The sequence below is a fragment of the Dendropsophus ebraccatus genome, unplaced genomic scaffold, assembly GCF_027789765.1.
Source record: "Dendropsophus ebraccatus isolate aDenEbr1 unplaced genomic scaffold, aDenEbr1.pat pat_scaffold_1252_ctg1, whole genome shotgun sequence".
Lineage (NCBI taxonomy): Eukaryota > Metazoa > Chordata > Amphibia > Anura > Hylidae > Dendropsophus > Dendropsophus ebraccatus.
The window spans coordinates 1,984-19,483 of record NW_027208669.1 but is presented as its reverse complement, the minus strand read 5'-3'; the positions used below and the strand labels follow the sequence as shown (position 1 = coordinate 19,483).

The window sequence follows — 17,500 nt, the reverse complement described above, 5'->3', positions numbered from 1 at the left end:
CTATTCCCTGATTTAGTAGATCAGGAAGTGTTAGAAATATCTCTGAAGAAGTGACGTCACGACCCAGGGTGTAATTCCTATGGAGTGTCCAGCAGGGGGCGCTCTCTATATAGAAGTCTATGGGACTTTATTGTTTCTATGGGTTTCTATGTAATGTAATGTAATGTAGTGTACAGTGCTTTATTGAATGAATACATCTATGGAATACTTTGGGAGCAATGCAAGTATTGCATAAATGTATTCATTCAATACATTCAATACACAGTAAGCCTGCCGATCCGCCGAATTTCCGCCGCATTCCCGCCGATCCGCCACACGCTGATCCGCCGCATTCCCGCCGATCCGGACCATATACATTGAACTACAGCTCCCATCATCTGCTTCTAGTATGAACAGGTGATGGGAGCTGTAGCTGGGTAATGGATATGACATGCCGCCGGGCGCAGGGGGGAGCCGCTCAGTACACAGCAGCTCTCCCCCTCCTCCTCCTTCCGTGATAACTTCCGCCTATACCAATGCTGACTCCCTGCCTGGCCGCCGCTCTCCGCTCTCCCACTCCATACATACCGGCTCCCGATGCATCCGGAGTCGCGTGATGCCGGGAGGGTTATGTGAGCGGAGAGCGGCGGCCAGGCAGGGAGTCAGCATTGGTATAGGCGGAAGTTATCACGGAAGGAGGAGGAGGAGGGGGAGCGCTCCTGTGTACTGAGCGGCTCCCCCCTGCGCCCGGCGGCATGTCATATCCATTACCCAACTACAGCTCCATCACCTGTTCATACTAGAAGCAGATGATGGGAGCTGTAGTTCAATGTATATGGTCCGGATCGGCGGGAATGCGGCGGATCAGCGTGTGGCGGATCGGCGGGAATGCGGCGGAAATTCGGCGGATCGGCAGGCTTACTGTGTATTGAATGTATTGAATGAATACATTTGCAAATACTTGCTCCCCAAAGTATTCCATAGATGTATTCATTCAATAAAGCACTGTACACTACATTACATTACATTACATAGAAACCCATAGAAACAATAAAGTCCCATAGACTTCTATATAGAGAGCGCCCCCTGCTGGACACTCCATAGGAATTACACCCTGGGTCGTGACGTCACTTCTTCAGAGATATTTCTAACACTTCCTGATCTACTAAATCAAGGGAAATAGCAGTATATGTGCATTTCCCATAATTAATGTACATTAGAAATTTGTATAACTTTTCATAAGTAACAAACATATCAAAAATTAATTTTGGCCGGACTCTCCTTTAACTGACAGGTTTCTGGTAGGTGCCGACCCGGCCAACAACTGGAGGACAGGGACAATATTTCGCTTTTGTCAACATTGACTTAAAGCCAGAATGACTACCAAATTGTTCTAAATATCTGAGCACCTTGTCCGTGTCCCTCATGTAGTCGTCCAGGAAAACGAGAAGATCGTCAGCAAATAGAGCCACACGTACTCACCTGCACCTATCTCACTCCCGCTATGTCTGAAGCCATTTGCAGTCTTCTAGAGAGGGGCTCTATAGCCAAGTTGAAAAGTAATGGGACAGCGGGCACCCTGGCGTGTTCCCGGAAAAGGGGAAAGGATGGAGAAAGGAAGCCAGAGATACTGGGGGAGATATATCAAACATGGTGTAAAGTGAAACTGGCTCAGTTGCCCCTAGCAACCAATCAGATCCCACCTTTTATTTCTCAAGAGTCTGTGAGGAATGAAAGGAGGAATCTGATTGGTTGCTAGGGGCAACTGAGCCAGTTTCACCTTACACCATGTTTGATAAATCTCCACATGGATTCACTTTTTTAAATCATGACTGCTGCCCTGCCTTAATGAAGCCTACTTGGGCGTTGATATAAGTTTCGGCATAACCAGAGATAACCGATCTTGCCATAACCTTAGAGATTATTTTTAAATCTAAGTTCAATAAAGATACAGGGCGATAAGATCCGGCAGTTTGGGGTCCTTGCCTGGTTTTAAAAGCACCTTAATGTGTGCTGTATTAGATGAGCCAGGTATCGGGGTGCCTTCTAGATAGGTTTTGTAGAGTGCCAGCAAGGTAGGGGAAATTTCCTGGTTGAGGATTTTATAAAAATCCATCAGGACCTGGTGCCTTGTGAGATTTTAGGTGTTTAATGACCCTTGATAATTCTTCTAGTGACAGCGGGGAGTAAGAAAGGAAACTTGTTCCTCTGACAGGGAGGGCAGATTGCAGTTCAACCAGGAGGCCTTGTTTCCATCAGGGGCGAGATTGGGATCGGTATAGAGATTTGATAAAAAACCTTGGAGGATAGATACTACTTCTTTGGGATGGCTATGTATTGTTCCCTTGTGTCTGTAGTGCTGTAATACGTTGTAGAGGAGGGGGCCCTTAGCAAATCTGGCCAAGATACGGCCTGCCTTATTGCAGTATCTAAAAAGAAGAGCATCAAAGTATGATCTGTTCAGTGCCTCCTTCCTCTCCATCCATTGTTCATAGTCAGTACGTGTCTGTTGCCAATTTTTCCTTGTTCGTTCGGATGGGGCTGTCTGAAAGTGAGTGTATGCCTCCCTAAGTGCTGTGCTATATTTGCTGATGTTAACCGCAAGCTTTTTCTGGAGCGAGTATTTATATGCCATAATACGGCCCCGCAAAACAGATTTTGATGCATCCCAGAATAACTGGGGTGGTCAGCGTGGGACACATTATGGGTAGTGTACTCCATCCACCAGCCTTTGAGTAAAACTTTAAATTCAACGTCCTTAGCCAACTAATCGGGAACCTCCAGAGAAAATCACTACCACGAGGCATATCTGTTACAAAAGTACTTAGCAGGGGAACATGGTCAGAGATGACCAGTTCCTCTATAGTGGGGAAACAGTAGTTTGGGTGGGGGGCTGCTTTTAACTATTTTCATGTCTGTAGTGGGTCTGTATCTTGCCATTGTGGTGAGCTGTTGTATTTTTCTGTGTTTTTGAGTGTTTGCAATTTTAGCCATAGCAACCTGCCTAGTGAATGGTGTTCTAGGAGAGCTGACTAAATTTGTCTTTTTTTTTCTGTGTTCCAAATAGGGGGTCGTGCACTCCACCCGTCCCACTCAGTTGATGTAATTTTGCCGGTATAAGATGGATCTTGCATGCCCAGAGCATAGGCGTATTACATGCCATGGAGAGACCATAGTAAAGTGTAAGGTCTGCCCCGTCATGAGGCCACTTTATCGTGGTTTACACTGTTTGCAAATGGTAACCAAGAGCCTCATTATTTTTGTAGGTATTTTTAAAGCAGTTGTTTTTAACTATTTTCATGTCTGTAGAGGGTCTGTATCTTGCTATTGGGGTGAGCTGTTGCATTTTCTGTGTTTTTGTGTGTTTGCAATTTAAGCCATAGCAACTGCTCTTGCCTAGTGTGAATGGTGTTCTAGGAGAGCTGACCAAATTTGTCTTTTTTTTCTGTGTTTTAAAAGAGCTAGGTTTGCATTAAAAATAATGTCCGTCTTTCAAAACAGCCTTCATTATGCAAATAACATCCGTTATTAAAAAAAAATAATGGATGTTGTTATGAAGAGGGCCATCATTTTAACATAGTGGGAACCTAGCCCTAAAGTGTAACATTTTGTAAAATATGCCTACAAATTCTTGTTTGTGGCTAAAAGGAGATCCAATCCGCACCTGGATGGACACATTACCTCCTAAAGTTAAAAGAAACCTTTCACCCGGCACTCAGGGCAGAAGTGCCGCTCCAGAAGCTGGTCCCACCGCCCAACGATCTGCGTACGCAATATGTAAATGACCAGAGAGGAGTCCGACATCCATAGGAAATCACTACTGCAGTGATTTCCTATGGACGTTGGACTCATCTCTTGTCACCTACATAACACATGTGCAGACCGCTGGGCGGCGATTTCTCTGTGACGGGACCGGATTCTGAAGCGGGACTTGCAGGATGGGGTAAGTACAGGGCTCTACCCAGGTGCTGGGGTGAAAGGTTTCCTTTAAGTTCAAGATGTGCAGAGTTCATACATCCCACCTAATTCTGCCACATGCAAACATTGTAAAGCCAAAGAAACCAAAAAGCTTTGTGACATAGATGCAAGTATACTTTAGAGTCATAGTGCAAACAATAGACCTGAAACAGATGCAGAGGGTGATGAGTGATAAAAAAAGTTGTTCAACTATGACAGCATTATCAAACTGCATTCTGTTAGACCCGTCATTTAGATGAAGAGGAGTGGGCTAAACAGTTTTGTATTCTCCTGCCTCACCTCACTCCTCCTTTGTTTATGGCCAAGAAAGCCACCGCGATGATACGGATTGACCCGTCAACCTACCCTGCTACGTGGAAGCAACTATTAACTCCTTCAGGGCGATCGATACAGGCCATCCTCTGTGCTAGCAATTTAATAATTTAAATGCCGTTAAATGGCATTTCATAGGTGGCACTGGTGGTCTAGTGGCTGGATCGCCCCCAGCCCCCTCCCCCCCGAGATCACAGGGAGCCGATCCGTTATACAAGCAGCCCGCGTTGGGCCGACTGTATTCAGCGATTGTTAGAGGCTGCGTTCACCTGAACTATTAAATTATTACATTCCTGATCACGCACAGTACTTGGTGTAAGCACAAAGACCCGCAAAATTGCTGATTTTTTATCACATCCTAGAGAAACTTGAATAAAAAGTGATCAAAATGTCACATATAAGCAAGTGTGGTACGATAAAAAGTACAGATCATGGCGCAAAAAATGACAGTCAGCCCTTTAGACCAAAAAATAAAGCATTATAAGAGCTAGGGCTGGGCGTGGCGATATTGACCTAAATCAATATCGCGGTTTATCGCACATGTAGCCGCGGTAACGATAATTCAACGATAATTATGACACGCCCTTTTGCAAACCACACCCACTTGCCGTGCCAAACTGACGACATTTTGATTAAAAAAAGTAAAAAAGAACTCACTGAGCAGCAACCCGTGGTTAGTCCTATTATCATTATTATTAGTCATTATTAGGGGACCTGGACATGTATATACAGGTATACAGCCTCTACAGGATGTGTATACACAGGGGGTCACATAGGGATTGTTGTGTATGACTATACGGGGGTGGGAGGGGGGGTGGCTAGGGGTGTATTACTATACAGGAGGTACATAGGGATGGGGGTACGGGTCTTATACATGGGAGTGCATATGGATAGAGATGTATGACTATACAGGGGGGGATAGGGGATGTATGACTATACAGGGGGGGCATAGGGATAAGGGTGTATGACTATACAGGGGGGGCACATAGGGATAGGGGTGTATGACTATACAGGGGGGGCATAGGGATAGGGGTGTATGACTATACAGGAGGTACATAGGGATGGGGGTACGGGTCTATACATGGGAGTGCATATGGATAGAGATGTATGACTATACAGGGGGGGGGATAGGGATAGGGGTGTATGACTATACAGGGGGGGGGGATAGGGGTGTATGACTATACAGGGGGGGCACATAGGGATAGGGGTGTATGACTATACAGGGGGGGACGGATAGGGGTGTATGACTATACAGGGGGGGACGGATGGGGGTGTATGACTATATAGGGGGGGACGGATTGGGGTGTATGACTATATAGGGGGGGACGGATTGGGGTGTATGACTATATAGGGGGGGACGGATTGGGGTGTATGACTATATAGGGGTGTATTACTGTACAGGGAGCACAGGGAGGTGTATGCTGGGACCTGTAGTCCCCTCAGTACAGGGCTGTAACATAGGAGGAATAATGGGCTGCAGCAGGCAGGATGCCACACACAGCAATGTCTCCTATAACTTATCCTGCCTGCTGCAGCCCATTATTCCTCCTATGTTACAGTCCTGTACTGTACTACAGGAAAGCCGCTGCCAAGTGCTGCTGTGACATGGCCGCGTCCCTGCACACACAGGACAACATGTGCAGCGCTCGCCGGCCGGGTGTGTTGTGGTCCCGGACCAGTCCGATCCGATCGCCCCCACGCCCGGCCGGCGCGGCCATGTCACAGCAGCACTTGGCGGCGGCTTTCCTGTAGTCACCTCAGTGTGCAGGGACGCCGGACCGGACGGGTGGTGGGCGCTTTGGCAGGACAGGTGCGGTGGGACGGAGCCTCGGACCGGACGGGTGGGTAGGGCGGACAGGTGCGCGGGACCGGACGGGAGCGGTCGCTGGGGAGGGAGAGGGGGAGGGGGGAGGGGGGGGGAGGGGGGAGCATTCTCACCTGGACCCTGCTGCTGCTCCTCCACCACCTCCCGCTGATACCAGCGCTAGTGCCGGGCCGCTCGTGTGTGTGCGGGGGGCACTGACAGGACGGGCGCAGGGACACAGAAATACAAAAATACCGCAAATACCGTCCTGGCCAAGTTGAAGTCGGTTAACCGACGCCAGTGACGGTATCGGTATTTTGCGGTATACGCCCAGCCCTAATAAGAGCAATTATTATATAGAGCAACTTTAAACACATTTAGTTTTTTTTAAAAAAAAAGGTTTTAATTTTTTAAAGGCAATAAATCAAAACAAAAATCATTGTAATCCAACTGCTTTGAGGAACATAGATAACACACAGCACATGGCATAAACGTAAAACGCCAGAAAATAAAAAAAAATAGCTTTTCTTTTAATTTCCCATCATAAAGTATGTCACTACAACGCACAATTGGTGTTGCAAAAAATATGTGCTGAATAAATTAAAGCACTATGGGCGACATGTATCATCCGGCGTACGGATGATTCTCGGCGGAAAGTGCCGATTTGCGTATTTTTTTTATTCGCAAATGGCCGATTTGTGAATAAAATATTCGCATATCGGCACTTTCCGCCGAGTACGCCGGGGGCGGGGAGGGGGTGTGGAGGGGGCGTTACGGGGGCGCGGACTCAGAGTCCGCGCGATTATCATTTTTTCCGCACAAAGATACGCCGAAATCCTACTCCACCTTTCAGGTGGCGTAGGTTTTCGGCTGTGCGCACCGACGCGCACGGGATTTATGTAGAGGCAGTCCGCCTCTACATAAATCTCCGTAGCGCCGGAGATGCGGGGACATTTATAAGTCCGGCGTAAAAAAAACGCCAGACTTAATAAATGTCCCCCTATGTGTTTTTTAAACACGAGGAGGAAAAATTAAAATTGTCTGTGAGATGAAGTGGTTATATGGAATCATACCTTATGAGAAAGCTGTTTATTTTATGTCCAAAAAGTTTGGGACATTTAAAATTAAACTCCACTTATTGCTTCAACTACTTTTATGTGATGACAACTGTAGACATAAGAAATGTGTGTGTGTAGACTCTGTAGTCAGGGGCGCCGCAATCATGAGGCGACCTGAGTCGTCTGCTCAGGCGGCGCCACCAGCTGTCTTCATGGGGGCGGCATTCAGTGGCAGATTATAATATGAGCGGTTCGGGCGGCCGCCCACATTATAATCCGCCACTGATTGTACCATGTACCGGAGTCCCCCCGCGCCCGGACAGCATCTGTAATGAGATGCTGTGAGCGGGGGAGACTGTATTCATAAGCGCCGCGCTGTAATGAATCAGCCGCGCGGTGCTGTTACTACAGCGCGGCGCTTATGAATACAGTCTCCCCGCTCACAGCATCTCATTACAGATGCTGTCGTCCGGGCGTGGGGGGACTCCGGTAAATGCATTCCACGTCCGTGATCCGTCAGGATCACGGAACGTGGGAATGCAGCCTTAGTCCCCCGGCTGATGTGCGGCTGCCGGAGGTGTCCCATCCTGTCTCCGGCAGCGCGCGCATCAGAGAGATCCCCGTGCGCCGGAAGTCACAGCCACAGGCACACGGGGAGCTCTCTGATGCGCGCGCTGCGGGAACAGGACGGGACACCCCGGGCAGCCGCACATCAGCCGGGACCAGACCAGAGAGGCTCGACGGGGGAACGGATGGCAGGTGAGTTGTGTGCTGTTTTTGTTTTTGTTTTATCTGCTGAGGGGGACCGTCTATAAGGTAGGGGGGGAAGGGGACCATCTATAAGGGAGGGGGGAAAGAGGGGGGACGATCTATAAGGTAGGGGGGGAAGAGGGGGACGATCTATAAGGTAGGGGGGAAGAGGGGGACGATCTATAAGGGGGGACCATCTATAAGGGAGGGGGAGAGGGAAGAGGGGGACGATCTATAAGGGGGACCATCTATAAGGGAGGGGGAGAGGGAAGAGGGGGACCATCTATAGGGGGGGGAGGGGACCATCTATAAGGGAGGGGGGAAAGAGGGGGACCATCTATAAGGGAGGGGGAGAGGGAAGAGGGGGAACCATCTATGGGGGGGGAAGGGGACCATCTATAAGGGAGGGGGGAAAGAGGGGGACCATCTATAAGGGAGGGGGAGAGGAAGAGGGGGACCATCTAGGGGGGGGAAGGGGACCATCTATAAGGGAGGGGGAAAGAGGGGGACCATCTATAAGGGAGGGGGAGAGGGAAGAGGGGGACCATCTATAGGGGGGAAGGGGACCATCTATAAGGGAGGGGGGAAAGAGGGGGACCATCTATAAGGGAGGGGAGAGAGGAAGAGGGGGACCATCTATAGGGGGGGAAGGGGACCATCTATAAGGGAGGGGGGAAAGAGGGGGACCATCTATAAGGGGGGGACCATCTATAAGGGAGGGGGGAAAGAGAGGGGGACCATCTATAAGGGAGGGGCGGGAGGGGGACTGTCTATAAGGGGGGGGGGAGAGGGGGACCATCTATAAGGGAGGGGGAAAGAGGGGGACCATCTATAAGGGGGCATCTATAAGGGAGGGGGAGAGGGGGGACCATGTATAAGGGGGGGAGGGGGACCATCTATAAGGGAGAGGGGACCATCTATAAGGGGGGGGAAGAGGGGGACCATCTATAAGGGGGGGAGAGGGGGACCATCTATAAGGGGGGGGAGAGGAAGAGGGGGACCATCTATAAGGGGGGGGAGAGGGGGACCATCTATAAGGGGGGGGAGAGAGGGAAGAGGGGGACCATCTATAAGGGAGGGGAAAGAGGGGGACCATCTATAAGGGAGGGGGGAGAGGGGGAGAGAGGGGACATCTATAAGGGAGGGGGGAGAGGGGGACCATCTATAAGGGAGGGGGAAGGGGGGACCATCTATAAGGGGGGGGGGACCATCTATAAGGGGGGGAAGAGGGGGACCATCTATAAGGGGGGAAGAGGGGGACCATCTCCTAAAAGATCAGCACCCTCCTCTCCTGACATCCTCTGTGCTGCTGGGACTTCTCCTATAGGATTAGCACCCTCCTCTCCTGACATCCTCTGTGCTGCTGGGACCTCTCCTATAGGATTAGCCCCCTCCTCTCCTGACATCCTCTGTGCTGCTGGGACCTCTCCTATAGGATTAGCCCCCTCCTCTCCTGACATCCTCTGTGCTGCTGGGACCTCTCCTATAAAGTCAGCCCCCTCCTCTCTGACATCCTCTGTGCAGAAAGGGACCAAACATTATGTTTATTGGGGACAGCAGTGGATTATAATGTGGGCGGATTGACGGAGGGGGGGGGGGGCGTCATTCTAGTTCGCCTCGGGCAGCAGAGAGGCTAGAATCACCCCTGTCTGTAGTAAATACTTATCCATGGACTACCAGGTGGATGGGGAATCTCTAAATGGTGACCTGCGTGTGTTATGTATTAGTTTGATGTTCACTATTAGACAGGATTTTACATATACACACACCTGTAAAAAGTAACTGAAAGTAGTATCTCAAACAGTTGCCATGCTGTTTAAGGCTATGTTCACACAACGTTAAAACACCGGCCGCAGAAAACTGACTAGGGATCCGGGCGGAGTGTATACTATGTGTATAAACTCCGTCCGGGATTCCTTAGAAGGCAGCACTATGTTGTTACAACAGCCGTGATTACTACAGTACTTACGTAATGTGAACATAGCCTTATATTTATGTCATTCTTATATGAACACTTTTCTAAAAAAAAAAAAAAAAGCAGCTAGGGGTCCAGAAAAGCCCCCCTCAGGCCTTTCACTGTAGTACAGCTCGTACATCTTTCCAAAGGCAGAACGGTATTGTAGCAGTCAGACAATAGTAACAGTACACTTACCAGGATGGCTCCATAGACTTTATGACCATCAGCCTTGACCTGTGCATTGGACATAGAGTGATCATCTAGCACTGTTTGCAGTCCAGCCCAGTAAGTTGGAAGCAAAGGATACAACACTTGTTCCACTGCCTGAATGACAGAAAATATGGTTGAAGCTGTGACTAGTTTGTTCTCTTACTTTTATATTATACAAATATCATAAGCTACGCCTGAATCACTTACCTTCCAGCCTAGGGCATGAAGACCAACAACAGCACCATAATGGGAACAGAGCGGGCGGACTGGGTTCCCCAAAACTTTCTGCAGAGACTGCAAAACCTGTATATACAGTGACCCTTCCAAGTCCCGATGTGTCCTGAAGAGTAGAAAATTTTAGCCGACTAGGATTTATAGACAAAGCAAAAGCTACATACACACAGTTGTTGTTGATGGAAGTAGTCATTTAGGGCCGTATTAGCCAGCCAATAATTAATGTAAACAAGCGCCGATCTACTAGATCAGCGCATGTTTACTGACCCTATTACACGGCTTGACTATCGTGCAGCAAGGGCTGCATAGACATCATTAGTGATGTCCATGCAGCCCTTGCCTTTAGTGTAAAATAATACGATTCATACATACCTGATCACGCTGCCCAGTGCCACAGCTGCTGCGAGAACTGCAGAGCCAGCCTCTGAAGTGACAGGCTTTGAAGTTCCAGTGGCGGCTGTGAGCAGTAAGCAGAAGCCAGGAAGATATGGGAAACGGGCAGAAGCACCAGAAAGCGGGTTTAGGTATGTATAAACTTTATTAATCTTTTTACACATTCTTTAGCCGTGCATCGCTATTACACATTACACAATGCTCGATCAGCAACTGGCAATTTTAGGTCAGGCCCAAAAGACATAATCAGCCAATGATCATCGTCATCAGCCGATCTTTGATTTTGTAACAGAGAGCTATGATCTGCCGAATCGCCCTCAGCAGATTATCGCTCTGTGTTGGTGCCTTTCAGTTTACCTCCATTGTTCACCATACTATTAAAGGTTCTTGAGCGGTATAAAAATGGTCTTATAATTAATGTATTTTCCTATATTTGTACTCAATTTTTAAATCTGGCACAGTTGTTCACAGCTTTGTTCTTAACTCAGTTCACAATGACCTTAAAGACAAATGCATAAATGTGTACCACTGCACTATTTACGCAGCAGTGACCATTAAAGAAAACACATCCTACAGTGAGATCCAAATAGCGCAGTACGACCGGAATGAAGCCGCACCGCAGGTCCCAGAGGCAGGACTTGCATCTATCAGGCTTTAAAGGCCTACCCACATGGAAATACTTCTTTACATTTTTATTTCTCACCATATGCAGCTCAGTATTCCTGCTCCATAGTCTCTCAAAGTCCAGTGATCATTGAGGGGGTTTATGGATGCGGCAAGTGGCTCTGTTACACAGTACAATACACTTTGCATAAGGCTGCATCCATAACTACCCAAATACAAATAGGGATTTGACAGCAGAGACCGGACCAGCTGCAAGAGACGACTCAACTGCTCCAGATCATGACTCACAGACTTGACCTAGACAAAAGGAAAGAAAGAAAGTGTAATGCGGTGCAAAGGAATATTAGGGCAGGTTTCTTCTGTTATACATGAGCATTTTGTCACGTCTCATAGTTTTGTATAATCATCAAAACCTGCTTTTAGGGTGGGTTCACATATAACAGATCCGCAGTGGATTTCAAGCTGCAAATTTGCTGCAAAATCCGCTGCAGATCCTTAACTGCGATTTTGAAGGAGATTCCATACACGGGTCCGGCGTCCTGCTCTCCCGCCCGGCCAATCAGTGGATGCGGCTGGGGCAACACACTGATTGGCCGGACAGGAGAGCAGGACGCCGGACCCGTGCAGCAAGGACATGTAAAGTATGCTTACAGCGGGGGAGCAGAAGGGGTAAGGGCGGTATAATTACATACTACCTGCGGTCGTTTAGACCGCAGCAAGTATGTAGTGTATGGGAACTGCTAGGACCTGCCGGGCTCGCAGCGAGAATCTTGCTGCGAGCCCGCCCGTGTGAATATACCCTCAAAGGGGTTTTCCAGTGCTTCAAAAACATGGCCACTTTCTGCAGAGACAGCACCACTTTTGTCTCCAGATCAGGTGTGGTTTGCGATTAAGCTCCAGTCATTTCAATGGAACTAAGTTGAAAAACTCCACCCAAGCTGGAGGTGCTATATCTGCAGAAAGTGGCCATGTTTTTGTAGCACTGGATAACCCCTTTAAGGATCCGCAGCGGATTTTGCTGCAAATTCACAGCGTAAAATCCACTGCGGATCCGTTATGTGTGAACCCACCCTTAAATCGGTTTTGCAGAAAAAAAACCTTTAGAACATCAATTGGTTTAAAAAAAATAAATCTATTGGAGGAATTTATCACTACTTTAAGAGTTATTAAGTCTCAGTTTTAAAGCGACTCTGCGCCACAATCTGCCCCCCCCCCCCAAACCGCTTGTACCGTGGGATAGCTGCTTTTAATCCAAGATCTGTCCCTGGGTCCGTTTAGCAGGTGATGCAGTTATTGTCCTAAAAACAACTTTAAACTTGCAGCCCTATGTCAAATAGGCGTGGCCTAGAGTTCCCATGCCCTAGGATTGCGACGCCCCTCCGTCCCTCCTCCTCATTAGGAATGCCCCTAGAACAATTTCTCCTATTCATCTCTCGTCTGAACACTGCACATGTGCTGGATCGTTAAGGCCCATGTGCAGTGTTAAGACAGGTGATGAATAGGAGAAATCCAGCCTGGGGCATTCCTAATGGTGAGGAGGGTAGGGAGGAGGGACAGAGAGGCGGTGCAGGCCTAGGGCACAGACACTCTAGGCCACGACAATTTGACACAGGGCTGCAAGTTTAAAAGTAGTTGTTTTTTTTTTAAGCACAATAACTGCACCATCTGCCGAACAGACCCCAGGACAGATCTTAGATTCAAAGCAACTATCCGACAGTACAAACGGTTTGGGGGAGGAAGGGGTGTCAGATTGTGGGTACAGAGTGGCATTAAGAATAACCTAGTTACACAGGGGCACACATGGACAAAAAAAAAAAAATAAGTCTGATAAGATATACAAGCTAAATGTAGGTGGTACTCTTCCATACAAATTACCGCTAACTTCTATGGGCCCTATTACATGGAAAGATTATCGTGCAAAAAAATTGTTATAGCGTTCAAATTTAAAGGGCAACTCCATCGAAATAAAAATTCTTTCAAATCAACTGATTTCAGAAAGTGCCAGAGATTTGTAATTTACTTTATTAAAAAATCTCAAGTCTTCCAGTAGTATCAGCTGCCCTACATATCTATGTCTATGACATACAGCTGCTAATAAGTACTGGAAGACTTGAGATTTTTTAACCCTTCCCGCACTAGGGCGTAACTGTACGTCCTGATGCAGGAGGGGGAGTTCTGAACCGCCGCGATCCCGGGTGCCATGTGTAGCCTGGGACCGCGGCTATTAATGGGAGCAGTCTGATCGCCACGCCCGTTAATTATACTTTTAAATGCTGCTGTCAAAACTGACAGCTGCATTTAAAAGTATTACTGGCCCTTATTCCCTGGTGTCTAGTGGGGATCCCCCGCCGCGATGCAATTGCGGAGGGGAGATCCCTTTTGTTTACCGAGCCAGGGCTCAGCGTCGCTCTGACGCTGATCCCGACTCGGCATTCGATTCCTCTGGTCTGCTGCACAACAGAGTAATACAGTAATGATCTGATCGATCATCGCTGTATAAAGTATACTGCAGTGATGTCTATGGGAGATCACTGCAGTAATACTGAAAGTCCCCCAGTGTACAGTAAAAAAAAAAAAAAAAGAAAAAAGAAAAAAAAAAGTGTATTAATAAAAAATACCCTCCCTAATAAAAGTCTGAATCACCCCCCTTTTCCCATTTTATAAATAAAAATAAATAAACATTTGGTACTGTCGCGTGCGTAATCGAACTATTAAATTATCACATTCCTGATTCGCACAGCAAACGGCGAAAGCGCAAAAACCCGCCAAAATGCAAAATTGCGCATTTTTTGTTACAACAAATCCAGAAAAATTGTAATAAAAAGTGATCAAAAAGTCACATATACGCAAGTAAGCTACCAAAGAATAAAAGCGTTATAAGGCTGGGAATAGAGTAATTTTAAAACACATTTAGTTTTTTTTTTAAAAGGTTTTAATTTTTTAAAAGCTGTCAGATAAAATAACATTCATACAAGTTACATATCATTGTAATCGTAGTGACTTGAGGAACATGCATAACATGTCAGTTTTACCATAGGGCGATTGGCTTAAACACAAAGCCCCCAAAATTAAAACAAAATCCTTTTTTTTTTTTCCTTCAATTTCACTGCACAAATAATTTTTTTCTGGTTTCACAGAATATTATATGAAAAATTAAGTCTGCCATTGCAAAGTACAATTAGTCGCGCAAAAAAACAAAGGCTCATGTGGGTCTGTAGGTGATAAAATGCAAGCGCTATGGCCTTTTGAACACAAGGAGTAAAAAAAGGGGTTAAAAGAAGTAAATTACAAATCTCTGGCACTTTCACCACCATAACCTTCCGTATGTATGCAGGCAACGTTAAAACAACTAACAAATAATTAGATCTTATGTGGTTTTAATCGCATCTTTTGCGCAGAGCATAAAATTATCGCAAATCTTCGGTGTATGTACACATTGTCATTTGCAATTACAATCGTTCATATACTAGAGTATACAAATTATTATAAGCGATCATAACTAACGACTATTGTTCCATGTATTATGGTGAATGATTGCAGGTCATTCCCAAAAATAATTGTTTGCAATCGTTTCTGGTTACTCAGTGAAAACTAAAAATTGCTTTGTCTAATAAGACTCAAGGCTGAAATCAATAACTAAAACCACAAAATAGCAAGGGTGGGGTCAACTCACATCTATATAAAGCACGTAAAAGGTTCTCATTTAGACCATGTGGTGTCTTAGATAGGAGCCTGTATATCCAGTTAGATTTCTTGCATAAAATACGTCTGTTCCAATCTCCCTGGCAGGGAGTAGGTTTGACTAGTTTAATGCATGGCTTTATTAAAATAAGCTGCGGTAAGCACGTGTCCCGACTCCCGACCATGCTTAATGTCACTAATGTGTTCTAACACTTGTCTCCACAATTTCCTGCAGGTTTTCCTATGTAATTGTGAGGGCACGCACAGACAACTCATGAAATTAATTATATTGTATTGGATGCCTGTCTATGCAGATTCAAAGTGTTGGTTACTTGGGTGAATCTGCAGGCTTTACACTTCCCACATCTAAACATCAAACAGATCTATTATCTAATCAGGTTCCTTGACTTTTGAGACATACAACGTTATTAAATCATTAAAGGGGTTATCCAGCAACTTTTTTTCTTTCAAATCAACTGGTTTGATGCTACCTTTACACGGGGCGATAATTCGCCAATCGATCGTTAATGATTTTGAAGCAACAATTTGGTTTTTGTAACGATCAGCATTTAGACAAATAAATCGTTAGATTGGTTTGTTAATTACTTCTATTTAAAAATCTCCAGTCTTCCAGTACTTATCAGCTGCTGTCAGGGGCGTAGCTAAAGGCTGATGGGCCCTGGTGCAAAATTTTAGCTTGGGCCCCCCCCCCCATCTCACCCGATCAGGCAAAGTCATATCTAACGTTATATCTAATTACTCTAATGTGACCATGTTCTAATGCACTGTCACTGCCTCCACCTCATGTACTGCACTATTGCCCCCTATAATTAATGGACTGTACGGTGTCATTGTCTAATCATTGTATTCCAATCTTTGACTCTCCAGCTGAAAAACTACAACTCTCATCATGAACTGCCAGTTGGAAACGATGGGGGTTGTAGTGCTGCAACCTGAAGAGCCGCATGCTGCAAAACTACAACTCCCATAATAAACTGTCAGCAGGGCACGATGAAGTTTGAACTTCTGCAACCTGGATAAGTCACCTGATGTCACTGCAGTCCTATGTAACACCCAGATAACACAGTGATATCCCTCTGAGTACAGATAATGTAGTAGATGTCCTCAGCAGTCCTATGTAACACCACAGATAACACAGTGATATCTCTGAGTACAGATAATGTAGTCACCTGCAGTCCTATGTAACAGCACAGATAACACAGTGATATCTCTGAGTACAGATAATGTAGTAGTCACCTGCAGTCCTATGTAACAGCACAGATAACACAGTGATATCCCTCTGAGTACAGATAATGTAGTAGATGTCCTCAGCAGTCCTATGTAACACCACAGATAACACAGTGATATTTCTGAGTACAGATAATGTAGTCACCTGCAGTCCTATGTAACACCACAGATAACACAGTGATATCAGAGTACAGATAATGTAGATGTCACCTGCAGTCACTTTTCTCCTCAGTGGTGTAAGTGGTTCCCGCAGGGTTGAGGCTCCTCCCTCACCGGATCACAACATGCTGTACTCTCTGATGTTACTTGCCGGCTGTACAGTGATGTCATCTGACCTGGGGGAGGGGCCTCAACGCTGAGGAGAGGTGGATTGCAGCACAAGCTGGAGCTCAAAGCCATAAAGGTACGGCCATAGGACACAGCTTGGGCCGCCAACGCAGATGTCTGAAGAAGGGGGTGCTGGTACTTGGCCCAATCAGATGACAGCATGTGCCAGCAGGCGCAGCGGGACAGTCTAGTGCAGTGCTTCCCAACCTTTTCCACCTCGGGGCACCCCTTGGAAAAAAAATTAGCTCGGGGCACCCCTACTAAATGATGTTCTATAAAATAAGAAAACTGTCATACAGTGACTCACAGGTGACGTCTTCTTTGATCTGAGGCGTCACTTTCCCTTTCCCTCTCCATCCAGTCAGTCTCCATGAGATTCCTTCCAGATACGTTTCATCTTTTCAGAACCTGCCAGACAAACAATTTAGGCTCCGCACATTTCTAGCAACTTCCTTTCTTTTCTCCTCCTGTAGGCTCCCAAAGTAACTGCGCTGTTGGTGTTATGTGCAGTAAAGCGAGTAGGAATGTGGGATGCCCCATGTATGTAGGATCCCCTGCTGTGCCCCCATGAACTAATAATGCCCCCAGAGGTGCCCCCATGAACTACTAATGCCCCAGAGGTCCCCCCATGACTTATAAGCCCCCAGAGGTGCCCCCATGAACTAATAATGCCCCCAGAGGTGCCCCCATGAACTAATAATGCCCGCAGAGGTGCCCCCATAAACTAATAAAGCCCCCAGAGGTGCCCCATGAGCTAATAATGCCCCCAGAGGTGCCCCTAAAAAAAAACAAAAAACATCCTATTCACTAATCCACGCTGTGTGGCTGCAGGGAGCAGCTCTCCTCCTCTTCTGGCTCCATCTTGCGAGCCGCAGGGAAGGGACCTCCGGCAGGCATGATGACGTCACATCATCACACCTGCCGGAGAGGTCACGTCCCGACGTC

At 46.9% G+C, this 17,500-nt stretch overlaps 1 protein-coding gene and 1 long non-coding RNA gene across 2 annotated transcripts in view; one reads left to right on the top strand and one right to left on the bottom strand.

The window, feature by feature from the left end:
• The window catches only part of LOC138775017 (TAF6-like RNA polymerase II p300/CBP-associated factor-associated factor 65 kDa subunit 6L), a gene marked incomplete at its 5' end in the record, with an annotated part of 28,561 nt that extends 26,392 nt beyond the window's left edge, over window positions 1-2,169 (top strand). Inside the window, one exon of the mRNA XM_069955774.1 lies at window positions 2,154-2,169. Coding sequence (XP_069811875.1) covers window positions 2,154-2,169 — 16 coding nt within the window. The remainder of the gene's footprint in view (window positions 1-2,153) is intronic.
• A 7,875-nt stretch (window positions 2,170-10,044) lies between these two features.
• LOC138775019 (uncharacterized) lies at window positions 10,045-11,591 on the bottom strand. The gene is made up of 3 exons (XR_011360463.1): window positions 11,379-11,591; window positions 10,256-10,388; window positions 10,045-10,162 (listed from the first exon to the last, which is right to left on the bottom strand). It is a non-coding gene; the product is annotated as an uncharacterized lncRNA (long non-coding RNA).
• Window positions 11,592-17,500: the final 5,909 nt, after the last annotated feature.